This window comes from Trichosurus vulpecula, chromosome 4 (genome assembly GCF_011100635.1).
Source record: "Trichosurus vulpecula isolate mTriVul1 chromosome 4, mTriVul1.pri, whole genome shotgun sequence".
NCBI classification, from domain to species: Eukaryota; Metazoa; Chordata; class Mammalia; order Diprotodontia; family Phalangeridae; genus Trichosurus; species Trichosurus vulpecula.
In genome coordinates, this window is record NC_050576.1 from 163,586,503 (window position 1) to 163,602,914 (window position 16,412).

At 36.6% G+C, this 16,412-nt stretch overlaps 1 protein-coding gene across 1 annotated transcript in view; it reads left to right on the forward strand.

Annotated features, from left to right (window-relative positions):
• Positions 1 to 16,412, forward strand: part of NUP210L (nucleoporin 210 like) — a 117,186-nt gene that overhangs the window by 54,999 nt on the left and 45,775 nt on the right. The window contains exons 13-19 of the mRNA XM_036757428.1: positions 4,611 to 4,809; positions 5,225 to 5,370; positions 7,713 to 7,934; positions 9,647 to 9,820; positions 13,885 to 14,077; positions 15,736 to 15,824; positions 16,120 to 16,224. Coding sequence (XP_036613323.1) covers positions 4,611 to 4,809; positions 5,225 to 5,370; positions 7,713 to 7,934; positions 9,647 to 9,820; positions 13,885 to 14,077; positions 15,736 to 15,824; positions 16,120 to 16,224 — 1,128 coding nt within the window. The remainder of the gene's footprint in view (positions 1 to 4,610; positions 4,810 to 5,224; positions 5,371 to 7,712; positions 7,935 to 9,646; positions 9,821 to 13,884; positions 14,078 to 15,735; positions 15,825 to 16,119; positions 16,225 to 16,412) is intronic.

A 16,412-nucleotide genomic window follows, 5' to 3' on the forward strand; every position in this document is an offset into this window, starting at 1 on the left:
AGAGAAGGGAAAAGCAAAAATAGATCTAATTAAAAGAGACAAGGAAAGAAAACTACATCTGGCTAAAAAGTACCATAGACAATGAAGTAATACCAATACTAAATGTATATACACCAAATGAAATAGCATCCAGATTTCTAAAGGAAAAGTTAAATGAGTTACAGGAGGAAATAGTAAAACTATACTAATGGGGAACCTCAATTTTTCCTTTCAGAACCAGATAAATCTAACCACAAAATAAACAAGAAAGAAGTTAAGGAGGTGAATAGGATTTTAGAAAAGTTAGATATGATAGACTTCTGAGAAAATTGAATGGCATCGACACAAAAATTGACCATGTATTAAGGCATAAAAACCTCACAATCAAATGGAGAAAGGCAGAAATATTAAATGCATCCTTTTCAGATCATGATGCAATAAAAATTGCATTCCATAAAGGGCAGTGGAAGGATAGATTAAAAATTAATTGACTATGTGACTTTGGGCAAGTCACTTAACCCCAATTGCCCTGCCTTCCCCCTTCAAAAAAAATTAATTGAAACTAAATAATCTAATTCCAAAGAATGAGTGGGTAAAAGAACAAATCATAGAAACAGTTTCATTAAAGAAAATGACAATAATGACACAATATACCAAAATTTTGGGGATGCAGCCAAAGCAATACTTAAGGGAAATTTTATGTCTCTAAATGATTACATCCATGAAATGGAAAAAGAGCAGATCAATAAATTGGGCATGCAACTAAAAAAGCTAGAAAATGAACAAATTTAAATCCCCAATTAACACCAAATTGGAAATCCTGAAAATCAAAGGAGAGATTAATAAAATTGAAAGTAAGAAAACCATTGATCTAATAAATAAAACTGAGCTAGTTTTATTAAAAAACCAATAAAATAAATAAACCACTGGTTAATTTGATAAAAAAAAAAGAAACCCAAATTACCAGCATCAAAAATTATCAGCATCAAAATGAAAATGTGAAGTCATCACCAATGAAGAGGAAATTAAAGCAGTAATTAGGAGCTATTTTGCTCAGTTGTATGCCAATAAATCTGGCAGTCTAAGTGAAATGGATGACTATTTACAAAAAATATAAATTGGCCAAATTAACAGAAGAGGAAATAGAATACTTAACCTCATTTTAGAAGAAGAAATTGAACAAGCCATCAATGAACTCCCTAAGAAAAAATCTCCAGGGCCAGATAGACTTACAAGTGAATTCTACCAAATATTTAAAGAACAACTCATTCCACTGCTACATAAACTATTCGGGAAAATAAGCAAAGGAGTCCTACCAGCATTATCTGTAATGGGCATAAGCTAGAAACCTTCCCAGTAAGATCAGAAGTGAAACAAGGATGCCCATTATCACCACTGTTATTCAATATTGTACTGGAAATGTTAGCTTTAGCAGTAAGAGAAGAAAAAGAAATTGAAGGAATTAGAAGAAGCAATGAGGAGACAAAACAATCACTCTTTGCAAATGATATGATGGTATACTTAGAGAATCAACTAAAAAACTACTTGAAATAATTAACAATTTTAGCAAACTTGTGAGATATAAACTCACACAAATCATCAGCAAAACAAAACTCAGTAGCAAGAGATAAAAGGGGAAATTCCATTTAAAATAATTGTAGACAATATAAAATACTTAGGGGTCTTCCTGCCAAAACAAACCCAGAAACTGGATGAACATAATTATAAAGCACTTCTCCTGCAAATAAAGTCAGCTCTAAACAACTGGAAAAATATCATTTGCTTATGGGTAGGCCAAGCCAATATAATAAAAATGACAATTCTACCTAAATTAATTTACTTTTCAGTGCCATACTAATCAAACTACCAAAAAAATTATTTTACAGAGCTAGAAAAAAATCTTAACAAAATTCACCTGGAAGAACAAAATGTCAAAAATATCAAGGGAATTAATTTAAAAAAAAGAGAAAAGATGGCTAAGCAACTCTAAAGTGACAGTCATCAAATCTATCCTGTATTGGCTAAAAAATGAATTGGTGGATCAATGGAATAGATTAGGTACACAAGACACAGTAGTAAATGGCTGTAATAATCTAGTGTTTGATAAACCAGCTTTTGGGATAAGAATTCACTAGTTGAAAAAAATTACTGAGAAAACTGTAAAACAGTATGTCAGAAACTAGGCGTAGACCAACATCTTTACACCACATACCAAGATAAGGTCAAAATAGATAGATGATTTAGGCATAAAGGGTGATAGCATAAGCAATTTAGGAGAGCAAGGAATAGTTTACCTATCAGATCTGTGGAGAAGGAAAGAATTTATGACCAAACAAGAGCTAGAGAGCATTATGAGATATAATATGAATAATTTTGATTATATTAAAAAAATTTTGCACAAACAAAACCCATGCAACCAAGATTAGAAGGAAAGCAGAAGTCTGGGAAACAATTTTTACAGCCAGCATCTCTGATAAAGGCCTCATTTCTCAAATACATTGATGGAGTTGTGAACTGATCCAATCATTCTGGAGAACAATTTGGAACTATGCCCAAAGGGCAGTCAAACTGTGCATACCCTTTGAACCAACACAGTATAACTAATGTGGAGACATGTTTAATATGATTGTACACATATAGCCTATTATCAGATTGCTTGCCATCTTGGGGAGGGAGGGAGACAAAAAATTTGGAACTCAAAATCTTATAAAAGTGAATGTTAAAAGTAAAATTAATTAATTTGAAAAAATAAAGAATAGTTTCCTTCAGGTTTAACAGAGGGGAAAAAGACTCATGAAGTAAAATGCTATCTGCATCTAGAGAAAGAACTTATGGAGTCTGAATGCAGATCAAAACATACTATTTTTACTTTCTTTATTTTTTCATGCTTTTTTCCCTTTTGTTCTGTTTCTTCTTTCACAACATGACTAACATGGAAATACATTTTACATGACATATATAACCTGTGTCAAATCGCTTACTGTCTTAGGGAGGGAGGGGGGAGGAGGAAGAAGAAGGGAGAAAATTTGGAACTCAAAATTTTATAGAAATGAATTTTTTGAATTGTTTTTACTTGTAATTGGAAAAAACAAAATATTATTAGAAAGGAAAAGAAAGGTGGGATCAGGTTTGGGTCAAAGAGCAAGCTAATAAAATGCTTTGTTAAGTAAATAATATGTCAATTTACACTGTTTGAACCAATAATTATGTATCTTATCCTGACTTGCTGCTTTCTGGTTTGCATAGAAACTAGTGTTTATTACTTCTCTTGATGTAAATAACTGTCATTTATTATATTTTGTGGCCCAAACTACTTTGTATTTGTTCCCCTACCCTGGCACCCTGGGGAAAACTTACTTAAGAATTACATGTTTGTGCATATCTAGGTCTCCCCAAGAGGCAGAACTAAAAAGATACTTGTGGTAGAGTGTAAATCACTTACGGGATAGGTATTTATTTATTTCCTATATACAAAAGAAATATTAAACACAAGCTCACCCTTGACACAAATATGAATAAGTGGCAATACTAACTACTGCTAGACTGTGCCCAGAGGTTAATATTTGAAACTATCTAACATGAAGCAATTTACTGGGCTGCTGGCATTTTATATTGCACCTCAGCCCTGCACTACATTCCTCAAAGTTTTGTTGTTCTGGTAAAATGAGCCAGTCGGGTTCATCCTTTTGTTGGTCGTCATCTTCTTGGAGGGTACTAAAGTAGTTGCTGGAGACTCCTCTCCTTGCTGCCAGTCATCTCCAATTGAAAGGACCCAGGTCCACTGGACAACTCTAGTTCATAAGGTCATCTCCAAGCCTGTGTACATCTATTCAAGATCTATGTTAAATCAGTTGCTTAGGAGGGAAACACAGAGACCTAAGCAAAGTTTGTCTAGTTGGGTCCTACTATTCTAGTTAATGCATGGGAGAATTTTGTCTTCAGCTCTTTTTGTTCTCTCCTCTCTCTTTTCTTCATTCCTTAATCTAGTCCTATAATCATTTCTTCACTCATGTCCCTAACCTGTTCTGATCACTCCTGCAAGACTGATTTTGCAACACTACTTTGAACATGCCACCCCACTTTACTCAACAAGCCTTCATTAATTCCCCATAGCCTACCAAATACTTTCACACTCAGCCCTCCCATGGCTTTGTCTCTTTCTGTTCTCCTTACCCTTTTCTCTAATTGAACTGAACTACTCAATTTTCTTTGTACATAATTCTCCTGCCTTCCTTCTTTTGTTCATGCTATTCACTCTATTTGGAATATCTTTTTCTCACATCTCACTTGTTGAAATCTTAACCATCCATCAGGTCCCCTCTACACTCTTGCCCTATCCCAGCCTCATCCAGAATTTGTCTCCCATTCTCTAATTTGCCTAGCCACTGAAAGTAAGGGAAGTTTATGAAAAACAATCACATAATCCTAACCAGTTTGTGACATCAGCTGAATAGCTACTTCTGTGGTTAGAAGGCTAAAGAAACATAGCTGAGTTTTCCAGACTCTTCGGAATAGAACTGCTTGTCCTTTTTTTTTTAAGTCTGTCCTACTAGAAAGTTCGTTCTCTTATCATTCCAAGAGCTTTCTTTGCTTTTCTTTCAGAGAAGGTTCATGACCATTTTTCCTTCCAGGTGTATGTTCTGAAGCTTAGCAAAATGAAACTCTTGCCCTTTCATGCCGACGTGGAGATTGGCCAAGTTATAGAGATTCCTATCGCCATGTACCACATAAACAAAGAGATCGGGGGTGCTATGGCATTCACAGACTGCTCTCTCTTATCTCTGGATGTGAGCATGGATAAGCAAGGGGTCTTTACCCTTCTCAAAGAAGGTAAGGAAACAAGATTTCCTATTTGTGTCCTTCCTGGAACCAGGAGGTTAGAAAGAAGAAATTATAATGATATTCCTCAATATTCTTTTATAGTTAGGGAAACAGAGATTAAGTGACTTGTCCAGGGTTTCATGTTGAGCCACTAGACCCAGAATCCAGCCCTTCCAGTTCCCGGTCTAATCCTTTTTCCTTTAAGCCACATGGATGCAACTTGTTAACTGCTTAAATATTTTGTATGTTATCCCTTTCTACACTGAACAGTGTCATAAATATGACACATCATAGTGTTGAGTCAGCATCTGAGATGACTTATTTTTAATGTCTATTAAATTTCCATTTTCTTGATTTTCTCAGTCCCTGCATCTATACATCCATGCTTATTTACTTCATTCAGATGATTCCTTTTGATCCACAGGTACCCAAAAGTCAGGACCAGTGTTCTGTTCTAGTACCCATATAGCAGCCAAGTCCTTGGGCCACACCCTAGTGACAGTGAGTGTGACTGTGCATGAAGAATACTTTGAGAGCAGTGCCACATTTGCTGCTTATGAACCACTTAAGGTGAGATATTCCACTAAAGAAGGGGCCAGCAGTTCTTCAGATTGGATTCAAAAAGAACCATTACTTTGATTTGTGGGTTCTCTGCTTTCAGATCAGTCATTTCTTTGTCCTTTGAGTTTCTTACATTTAGATTCTACTTGGAGTCACAGTTATATCTTCAAACATAAGTCAGGGAATCTTCTTGGGGAAAGGGGTCATGTCTGTTTCATTTGCATGTATAATGTCAGCACATTATTATGCAAACTGAAATAAGAATGTTATTAGTTGGTTATGATGATCCATATAGAGCCAGAAACCCTTAGGAGTACCTTTGAGATATACCAGCAATAATTAGCATACATTCTTAGGAAGTTCTTCCAGCATGAGGGAAGTTGATTTTCTTCTGCCTCATATTCACAAACCTTCTGGGAAATAAGAATTGGACCTTTTTTGTTGGTGAGCATTACTATTCCATTTTGATAGAACACTGCTGAGAAATGAGATTGCACAGTCCAGCTTGTTGCTCTTTCTTTTATTCTAGTCAGAAGCTAAAACTGACATGTTTAGAAGTCGCTGTTTGCTAGGCGCTGCCAAATCCTGATTCCATGGGAATTAGAGAAAGGACGCAATTATAAGGAAGAAGTTAACATTGGTGTGATGGTGAAAGAAATGTTAAACTATTAACTTTTTAAAAGTAGTTTACCTTGTTGTTAAAATATGAATGCTAAATAGGCTTCATTTCTCCTCTCTCTGCTAGTCCAAGGTGTTTGTCAAACAGGTTCTATGTATGCATATATGATACCCACACACTCCTTTGATGCATGAGCAGTGCACATTAAACTCTTTCCCTAATGTGAATCTACTTAAATATTCAAACCTAGGCCTGTTCTCACTGTTGTAACATTTCTAGGTTTATTGAATAGTTTTCTACATGCCTTTCTATATGTTTCCTGTTGTAGATGATAATCTTCTTGGGGAAAGGGGTCATGTCTGTTTCATTTGCATGTATAATGTCAGCACATTATTATGCAAACTGAAATAAGAATGCTATTAGATTGTTATGATGATCCATATAGAGCCAGAAACCCTTAGTTTTCATTGTGATTATTTCAACCTTTGTTTTGGAACCTGCCCATTATGTGTTTATACAGTAAATTGACATGGTTTATGCTCTTCGAAGGAAGAAAATACACTTAATGGTAAATATTTTAACCATTTTTCCTTTTCTTGCCCCTGCTTCTTTCATTTACGTGCCTTTTCAGTGCAATAGACAACATACATCTCAATTCATGCCTATGAGAAAGCAGGTCTTTTGTTATTTGTTTTGCAGAGACAACATGGTATAGTAGGAAAAACACTGGATTGTGAGTCAGAAGATCTGAATCCTTTCCTAGCTCTGCCCTAGCTATTTGGGCAAATCATTTAACCTTTCTTAGTTTCCTTAGCTATTAAAAAATGGGGATAATAATATCTCCCCTGCCTACATACAGACTTGCTATGAAATTTAAATGAGCAAATAATATGTGAAAAACAAGTTGCTCTAATTTGAATCACTGCATAAATATAAGATATTATTACCATCTTTTTAGTGGGGGGAATTGTTCTTTGAAAAGAGATAGCATGCCAAGCGACATCTGGTAGGTTTTTCTTGAGCATTTACTGTGTTCATAGAGCACTGTGCCATGTAGAGTTACAAAGGAAATGGAAGATATAGTTCCTGCCCTTGAGCTCACAAATCAAATGGAGGAGATAAGATTATGTGCATTTGATGTGTTCATATAACATGAAATAATTAAGTGCCAAAATGAATGTTAGAGATAATAAGTGTTAAAAATGGTTACAGGTTAAGTTAAAGGGCATGCCTTCATACAGAAGATATAACTTGGGGTAGACCTTGAATGATGGGTAAGATTTGGATAGGCTAGAAAAATGAAAACATGCATTCTAGGTGAGGGGCCCGGAATAAGGATCTTTTAGGAAAATGTTTTGAGTCCAGTATCATTTCCTATCTTATTTAGGTGCTTCTTTTTTAACCTTATGTAAAAAATGTTGAAATTTTTTTCTGAACTTTCTGAAAAGTTATTCTCACTTCCGGGTCCCATTCTTACGGCCCAAACAGAAAAGGCCCACTGGTTCATACTATAAAAACATGTAAGTGAGTAAAAGTCTTATGCTGAAAATCAGCATAGAATAGAGGAAAACCATTGATTAAAATGGGAGAGGGCAGGTAGATTGGCTCTCTTCTTGACAGTTGTCCCAAGAAGGGAAGAGCAGAAGTTATTTCTCACTCCTCTTGGCCTAGGGACTGTGACTGACACCAGCTTTCCCAGCCAGCCATGGTTAACTCCTTTCCATGTCTTCAGGCTGTGAATCCTGTGGAGGTGGCACTGGTGACATGGCAATCTGTGAAAGAGATGGTGTTTGAAGGGGGACCTGGGCCGTGGATTTTGGAGCCTTCACGATTCTTTTTGGAGCTGAGTGTGGAGAATGAATCGAAGATCAGTGTATCACAAGTCCGGCTACCAGCAAAGAGAAAACAGAACCAATATATCTACCGGATACTATGCGAGGAATTAGGAGAACAAGTAGGAAAATGGTCTTTTCTTTATATTACTTATAGAAAAGGTCACATAATACTTTATGCTCTCAGTTTTCTTTTCCAAATTTTCATAAAGGAGAGGACGTTTCTTCTTGTCCAGCCAATGGGTGTAAGGAGAATTGTTGTTTTAGTGATGGAGGGCTTTTAAAATTGATTGCCCTTTGATGCACCTGAAGTTTTCAGCTTCTTAGTCTGAGGATTCTGATGGTTCTTCAAATAGAAATCAAGGCCTTTTTTGTAGTGAGCAAATTCATCTTTCACGATGATTTTCATTGTCATGGAATTTTAGAGTTAGATGAACCTTAGAGATATCTAGTCCAGAAGTATCAGACACATGGCCTGCAGGCCACATGTGCCAATAACAATCTTGAATGTGGCTGAACCAGATAAAAATATAATTGGGAAATATTTAATAAAATAAAAATACAATAAAATATTGACAATATTAACATGTGGCTTTCTAAGTTAATATGTAGCCCACAGGGGTTTTGTGGCCCAGTTTTTATTTGAGTTTGATACCACTGGTCTAGTCCAGTCTTCTAGATGGCATATTTTATCTTCTACTTCTATAAGAGTTTTTTTTTAAATTAAAGAAACATTTATTATGTATTTACTACATGCAAAGGACTGTACGAGGTGCTACTTCCTTTCTAGTGCAAGCATTCAAAAATGAAAGACAAATAAGGGTAATATTATTTAATGGTAATCCAGAATTTAGATTGCTTCTAAATTACATAGATGTTATTCCTTCCCCACTAGCTTTAACTTTTCATATGAAAACTCTCTTAATAAAGGTGCCTTTGCTTTAATTAAGACACTCGTCTTTCCTGCTTTGACACCCCTTTGAGATTCTCCGCACACTTTTTTAAGAGCAAGCAGTTCTGAAGAACAGCCCTTAGTTTACATTTTAGAAGTCCCATCAAGGGGTTTAGGTTAACTACGATACTAAGGCTGTCCTTTATGTACAAACAATGACATCACTATCTGCTATCAATGAAAACATATGCTTTGAGTTTCTAGTAGTAGTGTTGGATTTTCATTGATCCATCCACCCTCTCCTACCTTATGTTTAGTGGCAAATATTTGCCACAGAGCTGCCTGCTCACCGTTAAGAATTCAGTCTGTGACTCTGAAGCAGAACATAGTTAACCACTGCATTGGGGATCACACCCAAGACTTTGGCTTCATTAACGTCATGCTCTAACCAGCTGAGTTAATACTCTTGAGTCTTGAGTGATGCAGGGGTTAATTATCCAATGTGAAATCCTTTAGCTTCTCCTTTGCTCTCCTCACCTTCTGCAGTTCGTTAGCACCTTCACCAGGGAAAGATGAAATACAAATTAATTTTATTCTTTGTCACAGCAAGTAGGTATGATAAAAGTTTTAGTAGAGGGTAGATTAAAATATTTGGCAAAATAAATATATATGTATAATGTTATATATTATATATAATGTATGTTATATAATATATATATTTTTAAAATTCCCTATCAATTAATAATGTTCCTACCTCCTATTAGTGTAGACAGTTCAGAGCTATAATATTTCCAAGGGATTTGTCTGTATGTAATATCTAAATGGCAATTACTTACTCTGATTAAGCTGCTATTTGAGTGATTTATACTACACTCTATCTGGTGTACATCTGGCATGAAACGCTTCTCCATTACTAGCCGTCTTTTTGTATTGATTTCAAAGGTGCTGACATTCCGCATTGGAAATCATCCAGGTGTTCTGAACCCCAGCCCTGCTGTGGAGAGGGTGCAAGTACGTTTCATTTGTGCCCACCCTGCCAGCATGTCTGTAACTCCAGTATACAAAGTGCCCACAGGTGCCCAGCCATGCCCTCTGCCACAGCACAACAAACAACTGGTGAGTCTGGACTGTGTTTAACACTAACTCATTACTACTGTCCTTCGCTGTATATGGGTTAACAGGCCCAAGATGTAGGTTTCATTTTATCTGAACTTTGAAAACTATGTCACGATTGAAATTAAGGTAAATTGACACACAAAGTTCTGAACATGTTCAGTTTATTGGTAAGGCTAGCAGTTATCAAGAAAAAGGGTCTTTAGCCCCTCAGCAAACCAAAAGACCCTGAATGAGGGCAGACTGATCATTTTTATAGACAAAAGGAGGACCATCCAATCTAGCAGCATAGGTGGGGAAAGCAACAATTGGTTACAAAGTCTCAAAAGCATCATAGATGTAGGGGCCAATATGACTGTCTGGAAACTTGGAAAGCTCGGCTAGCAACAACCCCACCCCCTTCCATCTTGTCACTGTGGAAAGCTCATTATGTGCTTATTATGCACAGTGATAACCGACCAGACTTTCTTGAAGAGTAGCCCATGTTGCAGAGATAATGGACCAGACTCCAGACATCCACCTACATCTTCCAAGGATAGCAGATCTCCTTAACACAAGAATAGAACAGTGATTAGCAGGAAAACTGAGCTTCTGTACTTCATTAACTCAGAAATGAAAGTTAAACTTATGGACTTGGGAACTTAACTCAAAGACCAAAGGCAGTGTACGAAATGTCGGCAGTGATACAGAATCAGTTACAAAAATGGAGACAATACCAAATGGATTTTCTCAACTAGGAGTTTATGTACTGTTCACTATGTTATCTAAGAATTCTAGAATTTACTATACCAAGTGAAATGTCTGTGTCCACTCTATCATTGTACAAGAGAGGCTGGAATCTGATGCCATCTCCCCTCAATTTAGTTGATAGAGTCATACCTGATAAGGTTTTAATGTGTGACAGTGAATAGAGGGGTGAACATCACTCTGATTGAGTCCTGTAGGGAACACATTAGAATTGTCTGAACAAATTAGCAGAACCCCTGAGGGATCTAAATACCTATGCCCTAGAAAAACTTCAGCATACGGAGAGTGGAAAAGATTGCAAGACAAGAAGCGGAGATTCCCCCCTCCCCCCACCAACCCCTGCAAGGAGGAAGAAGAGATTGCTTTTTTTCTTCTTACCTCCTGTCAGTCACAGCATGTAGAAGCAAAACAGAAGAGTTCTGTAGTTCAAGAGAAAATTCAAACTACAGGGCCTTTACCCCAAAGAGATTTTCAAAAAAGGAAAAAGCCGTATATACAAGATATATTTTGTAGTGAAAAAAAAACTGGAAAGTAAGGGGGTGCCTATCAACTGGGGAATAAATTAACCAATTATGGTATATATTGTGCTGTAAGAAATGACAAAAGGGATAGTTTCAGGAAAACATGGGAAGACTTATACGAACTGATGTAGAGTGAGGAGAGGAGAAATCGGAGAACAGTTTATACAATGACAACATTGTAAAAACAAGTTTGAAAGACTTAAGATCGCTCATCAACACAATGTCCAAACACAATTCCAGAGGATCAGTGATGAAGCTTTCTAGATACGATCTGAAGGGTAAGGTGATGGACTCAGTATTACTCAAAATAAAACATACATTTTCAGACATAGACAATGTGGGTATTTGTTTTGCTTGAGTACATATTTATTACAAAGATTTTGTCTTTTCCTTCACAAAAGGAGGGGGCAGTAGATGGGAGGATGAGAAAATAAATGCTCATTAATTGAATAAAAATTTAAGAGAGAACTCAAAGGCACAATTGAAACAGAGACATACTCCAGACAGGCATGGTTACAAAGAGACCATTACTTGAGGGAGGAAGCAACTTTTAGGAATGGGCCTGCTGGGAGTAGAGAAGCAAGCTAGCTGTGGAAAAGAATAGACCCTGAGAACCCACCTGATTAATCTACCTGTCAGAGACCCTTGGAGCTGTGTAGAGTCATGAACTGCCTGTGTAGCTAATGTATCCTGCCATGTATATTGTACATGTTGTGTCACTACTATGTTCTTCTCAAGTTTGAGACTACTCTTCCTGTGTATGTTTTATGTATTTATGGAAGAAAATTCATCCCAGGTTTGTGGAGAGATTGTTTTAAAACTACTATTTTTACTATGCCATCTTAGTAAATGCCTTTGCTACAATTGTGTATACTGATAGATTGTTATTAAGAAGCACACAGGTTGGGGTTTGTAAGATATACAGTGTTGAGAATGCAAGCCCTACAAGGGCTTGTAAATTAACTAACTTAATTCCATTCTGTGCTTCCTTGTAAAAAGTACTTACTTAGCAAGTTAGTAGTGGAATGACTAGTAGTAATTAGAGTTGGGGAGAGAGAGAGACAAATTCAAACATTAGATCATTGGCTTACCCATAATAATTGATTCCTAACTATAATTCCACCCTTTGGTGAAAGGATGTCTTGTTTAAGGATACACAGAACAGATTGGCTAATTCTGTATGTTAAAAATTTATACGATAACAACAACATTGTAAAAATAAACAACTTTGAAAGACTTAAGAACTCTGATCATTGCAATGACCAACATGATTCCAGAAAACTCGTGATGAAGAACACTGCCTATCTATTGACAGATGTGATGGACTAAATAGGCAGAATGAGACACATTTTCAGATATGTCTTGTGTGGTAATTGTTTTGCTTGACTATGCATATTTGTTAAAGGTTTTGTTTCTCCCCCCTGCCCCCTGGGAAAAGAGGGAGGTGGAATGGAGGGAAAATACATATTTATTAATTGAGAAAAACAAACTTTTAAATTCTGTACTTTAAAGTGCACAAAAAATAAAGTACACAAAAGATTGTATACTGAGAATTAATAAATTAGCATTTATTAAGTTGCTTACTATGTGCCAGGCATTATACTAACCCTTGAAGATATAAAAAGTAAGTAGTCCCAGCTCTCAAGGAGCTTATATTATAATGGAGAAGAAAACACATATAAGAGAGTGATAGAAGGAAGAGAGTTTTGGTCTGGGAAATCATATATGATGAGTTGATCCAAAGGGCATTCATCTGACACCCTCTTTCTAGAAGCAGTGGTAATGTTTGATTTGATTACTCTGCACAGAACAAGAGATGGAAAGGACATAGGAGTGGACTGTACATACACAGTAGCAGGACTGACAGCAAAATTGCCTATATGGGGTATGAAGTGTGGTGTCTGGTCTGGGGCTGACTGGGTATAGTGGGTTAGGTAAGTTTATATTCACTCAGTGAATCACTCCCCAGTCAAGATGGCTCAGCCTCAGGGCAGGAGTTTCAAAGCCAAACAGATTAACTTCCCTGGAGACTGGAAAGTTATCATGGTCCCATGCAGAGTATATTGGTCCAGAAGGGGAGAAGTAGCAAAGCAGGAGGCAGGGCAGATGGCGGTGGGGGAACCCATCATTCATGCAGAACCAAAATGAAAGATTTTTGTTATGTTAATCTACAAGTGCATTTTAGAAAACAAAATTATGATACGTAAATGTAATGGAATAGTCCTGTGCTATAAGAAATAACGAATCTGATTAATCCCAAGAAGCATGGGAAGACTTATTCAGCTTATATAGATTGAAATAAACAGAGCCAGGAAAATAATATACACAATGACTGCAACTGTATATAAATGGAAAGAAAAGAAATTAAACTGAACATTGTTATTAATTATAACAAGCCTTGGCCCTGGAGAATGCACCTTCTTCCCCTCTTTGCATATGTGGAGGACTAGGAGTGTGGAATATTACACATATGCTTTCAAACACAATGTTTTGGTTGATTTTGCTGAACTGCATTTTTTTCTTTCTGATGCTTTGTGTCAAGGGATGGCCCATTGGGGAGAGAGAAAAGGAGGAATATGTTAGAAAATGAGAGTAATGGAAAAATAAAAGCTATCAGTAAGTAGAATATGTTTTTAAAGTATAGTGATACAGTGGTCAGTCTCCTCTCTCTCAGATGCCTGAGTGTCTAGAGGGATTATCAATATAATGATTTAACTTTAACAACGTGCAGAGTATAAAATAATTTATAAAAAATTTGGTTCCTACCATAATACTGGGGCTTGTTGTGTTTGAACTCAGATTCCTGTGTCAAGCCTGAGGAACACTATCCTTGAACTGGCGGTGTTTGACCAGCACCGAAGGAAATTTGATAACTTCAGCTCCCTAATGTTGGAATGGAAATCCTCCAATGAAAGCCTTGCCCACTTTGAGGATTACAAACTAATGCTGATGGTTGCCAAGGATGATGGAAGTGGACAAACCAGACTACATGGTAATTTTTATTAATACTATATGATTATAATCGTGTTTTCTATGTGTTACCTCATTTAATTCTCACAACCCCATGAGTAAAGTAGGTAAGTGTAAATATCATTGTAATTTTACTTTTACCTTTCTGAAGCTCAGAGAGGTTAGATGAAAGTTTACAGGTAAGTGGAAGAACTGGAACTCACATTCAACTCTTCTCACTCTAAATGCAATTCTGCTTCCTGTGGGAATTTACAGGATGTTCCAATATGCCTGCTATGTCTTTGTACCTGTAGAAAGATTTCATTTCAAGTCTGATCATCAAAACCTTATCTCTTTTGTTGTGTTTGAATTTAAAAATCCTACCTACGTCCACAAAAGACGCGAGTTACTTCATTTCTAGCGTTGTATTTCTTGTGAAAATGAAATTGAATCAATCATAATAAATGTTTATTGAATTGTATTTCCAAGTATTGATTGAATGACTATTCTAGGCCTAATGGAGAGTATAAAAAAAGACATTAGACAACGTTCTTGCTCACAAAGAGCTTTAGATCTAATAGCAGGGATAAGGCATATACTTAAGAAATAATTTAAAAACAGGACAATACAAGTTGCCTGGTATTCAGGGTCCCCACAATCTGGCACCACCCTTACTTTCCAGCCTCATTATACCTACCGTATTCTCTAGTCAAACTGCTCAATACTCTATTCCTTCCTCTACCCCTCTCTCTGCTTATACTGCTTTCTACCCCCTTCACACTTACTGACTCTCTAAAGCACAACTTAAATACCATCTTCCATGAAACTTTCCCTGAGCCTGCCCAGTTGGTAATGACCTTCCCACCTGGTACCCCATGTAACACTTATTTCTGCTATTTAATTGTTATATTGTGTATTATAGATATATTCAAGAGGGTAAACTCCGCGAGGGCAGACAGTTTTCTCTAAACTTTGTAATTTCTTAGTAACTAGCATAGTGTGGGCACTTAACAAATGTTGTTATTAAATATTTTGAATTGTGTGGGATAAACAATTAAAATGGAACAGTCTAATAAAGTACAAAAGAAGTTAGAGAATTAGTGGAGGTTGTAGACATATGGGAAAAGATTCCTGGAGGAAGTGAGCTTTTAGTTTGGCTTTGAAGGATGCGTAGGCTATGGATAGAGAGATGAAGTGGGGGATAGAGGTTCTAAAGGAATCTGCAGATGCCTTCCTGAGAATAGTGCAGTGGAAAGCCAGAAAGGAAATTGGCCTAACTTGAATAAGAGGGTTGTTACTATAGAGGTTGCTTAGGGTTTTAAGGTGGGCCCGAATTTTGTGGGATGGTGAATGCCAGGTTAAAGAGTTTGGGCGGAGCTGTACTAGATGATCATCCTGTGACATCTGTGAGGAATCCAGCGGGAAATAGGTAATCATGGTTTTGCGTAGGGAAGTGAAATGATGAAAAGTACTGATTTAGGAAGTTTGTTTTGGCAGCCCTAAGCATCACGAATTGCAGGAGGAGGATATCACAAGGAAATAGCCATTTGTTTTTCTTCCCAACAAATTCTTGTACAGAAACAATATTATTTGTTTAATCTTTGAAAAAAATCAGTAGAATTAAGTCTTCCCCCTAACCTTTCTCCATTATTCAGTTTTTATGGTTTTTGGTTTTTATGAAGTTCTTTGTTGTGTTTCTAGGGCATAAGATCCTGAAGGTACACCAGCTCAAAGGGACCGTGCTCATTGGCGTCGATTTTGTGGGCTATTCAGTGAAACATAGCCCAAAAGTAAGTAAGAGTGAAAGAAAGATTTCTTAACATTTCTAAATGGGGTTTGATTGGTTAGTTAGTAAGCTCCCTTACTGTCAGGATCAGAAAATATAGATTAAATAAGTTTGATGATTGAGACTTTTTATTTGAAGGACTGTTTCTTAACCAAAGTTAAATGTCCAAAAAATGTGTCCCTGTATTTTTAGCACCTATAAGGGTTAACTTCTCTGACTTGGCAGTGAGGGTGGTGGGTTGAGGAAGTTAAAAGGAGACATTTATTTTTAACTTTCTGTGGTTCTTACTACATTTTCAGGAACTCTCCAACTTGCCCAGGTCTGCCGCTGTGGAATTGCTCCTGGTGGAGGATGTGACTGTGATGCCTGACACTGCCATAATATATAATCACCCTGATGTGAAAGTAAGAGATGCAATAAAAACGATAATTTTACCTAAATTAATTTACTTATTCAGGGCCATACCAATCAAACTACACAAAAGTTATTTTTTAGAGCTGGATAAAATAATAACAAAATTCATCTAGAAGAACAAAAGATCCAGAATATCAAGGGAATTAATGAAAAAAATGCTAGGAAAGGTGGCCTAGCC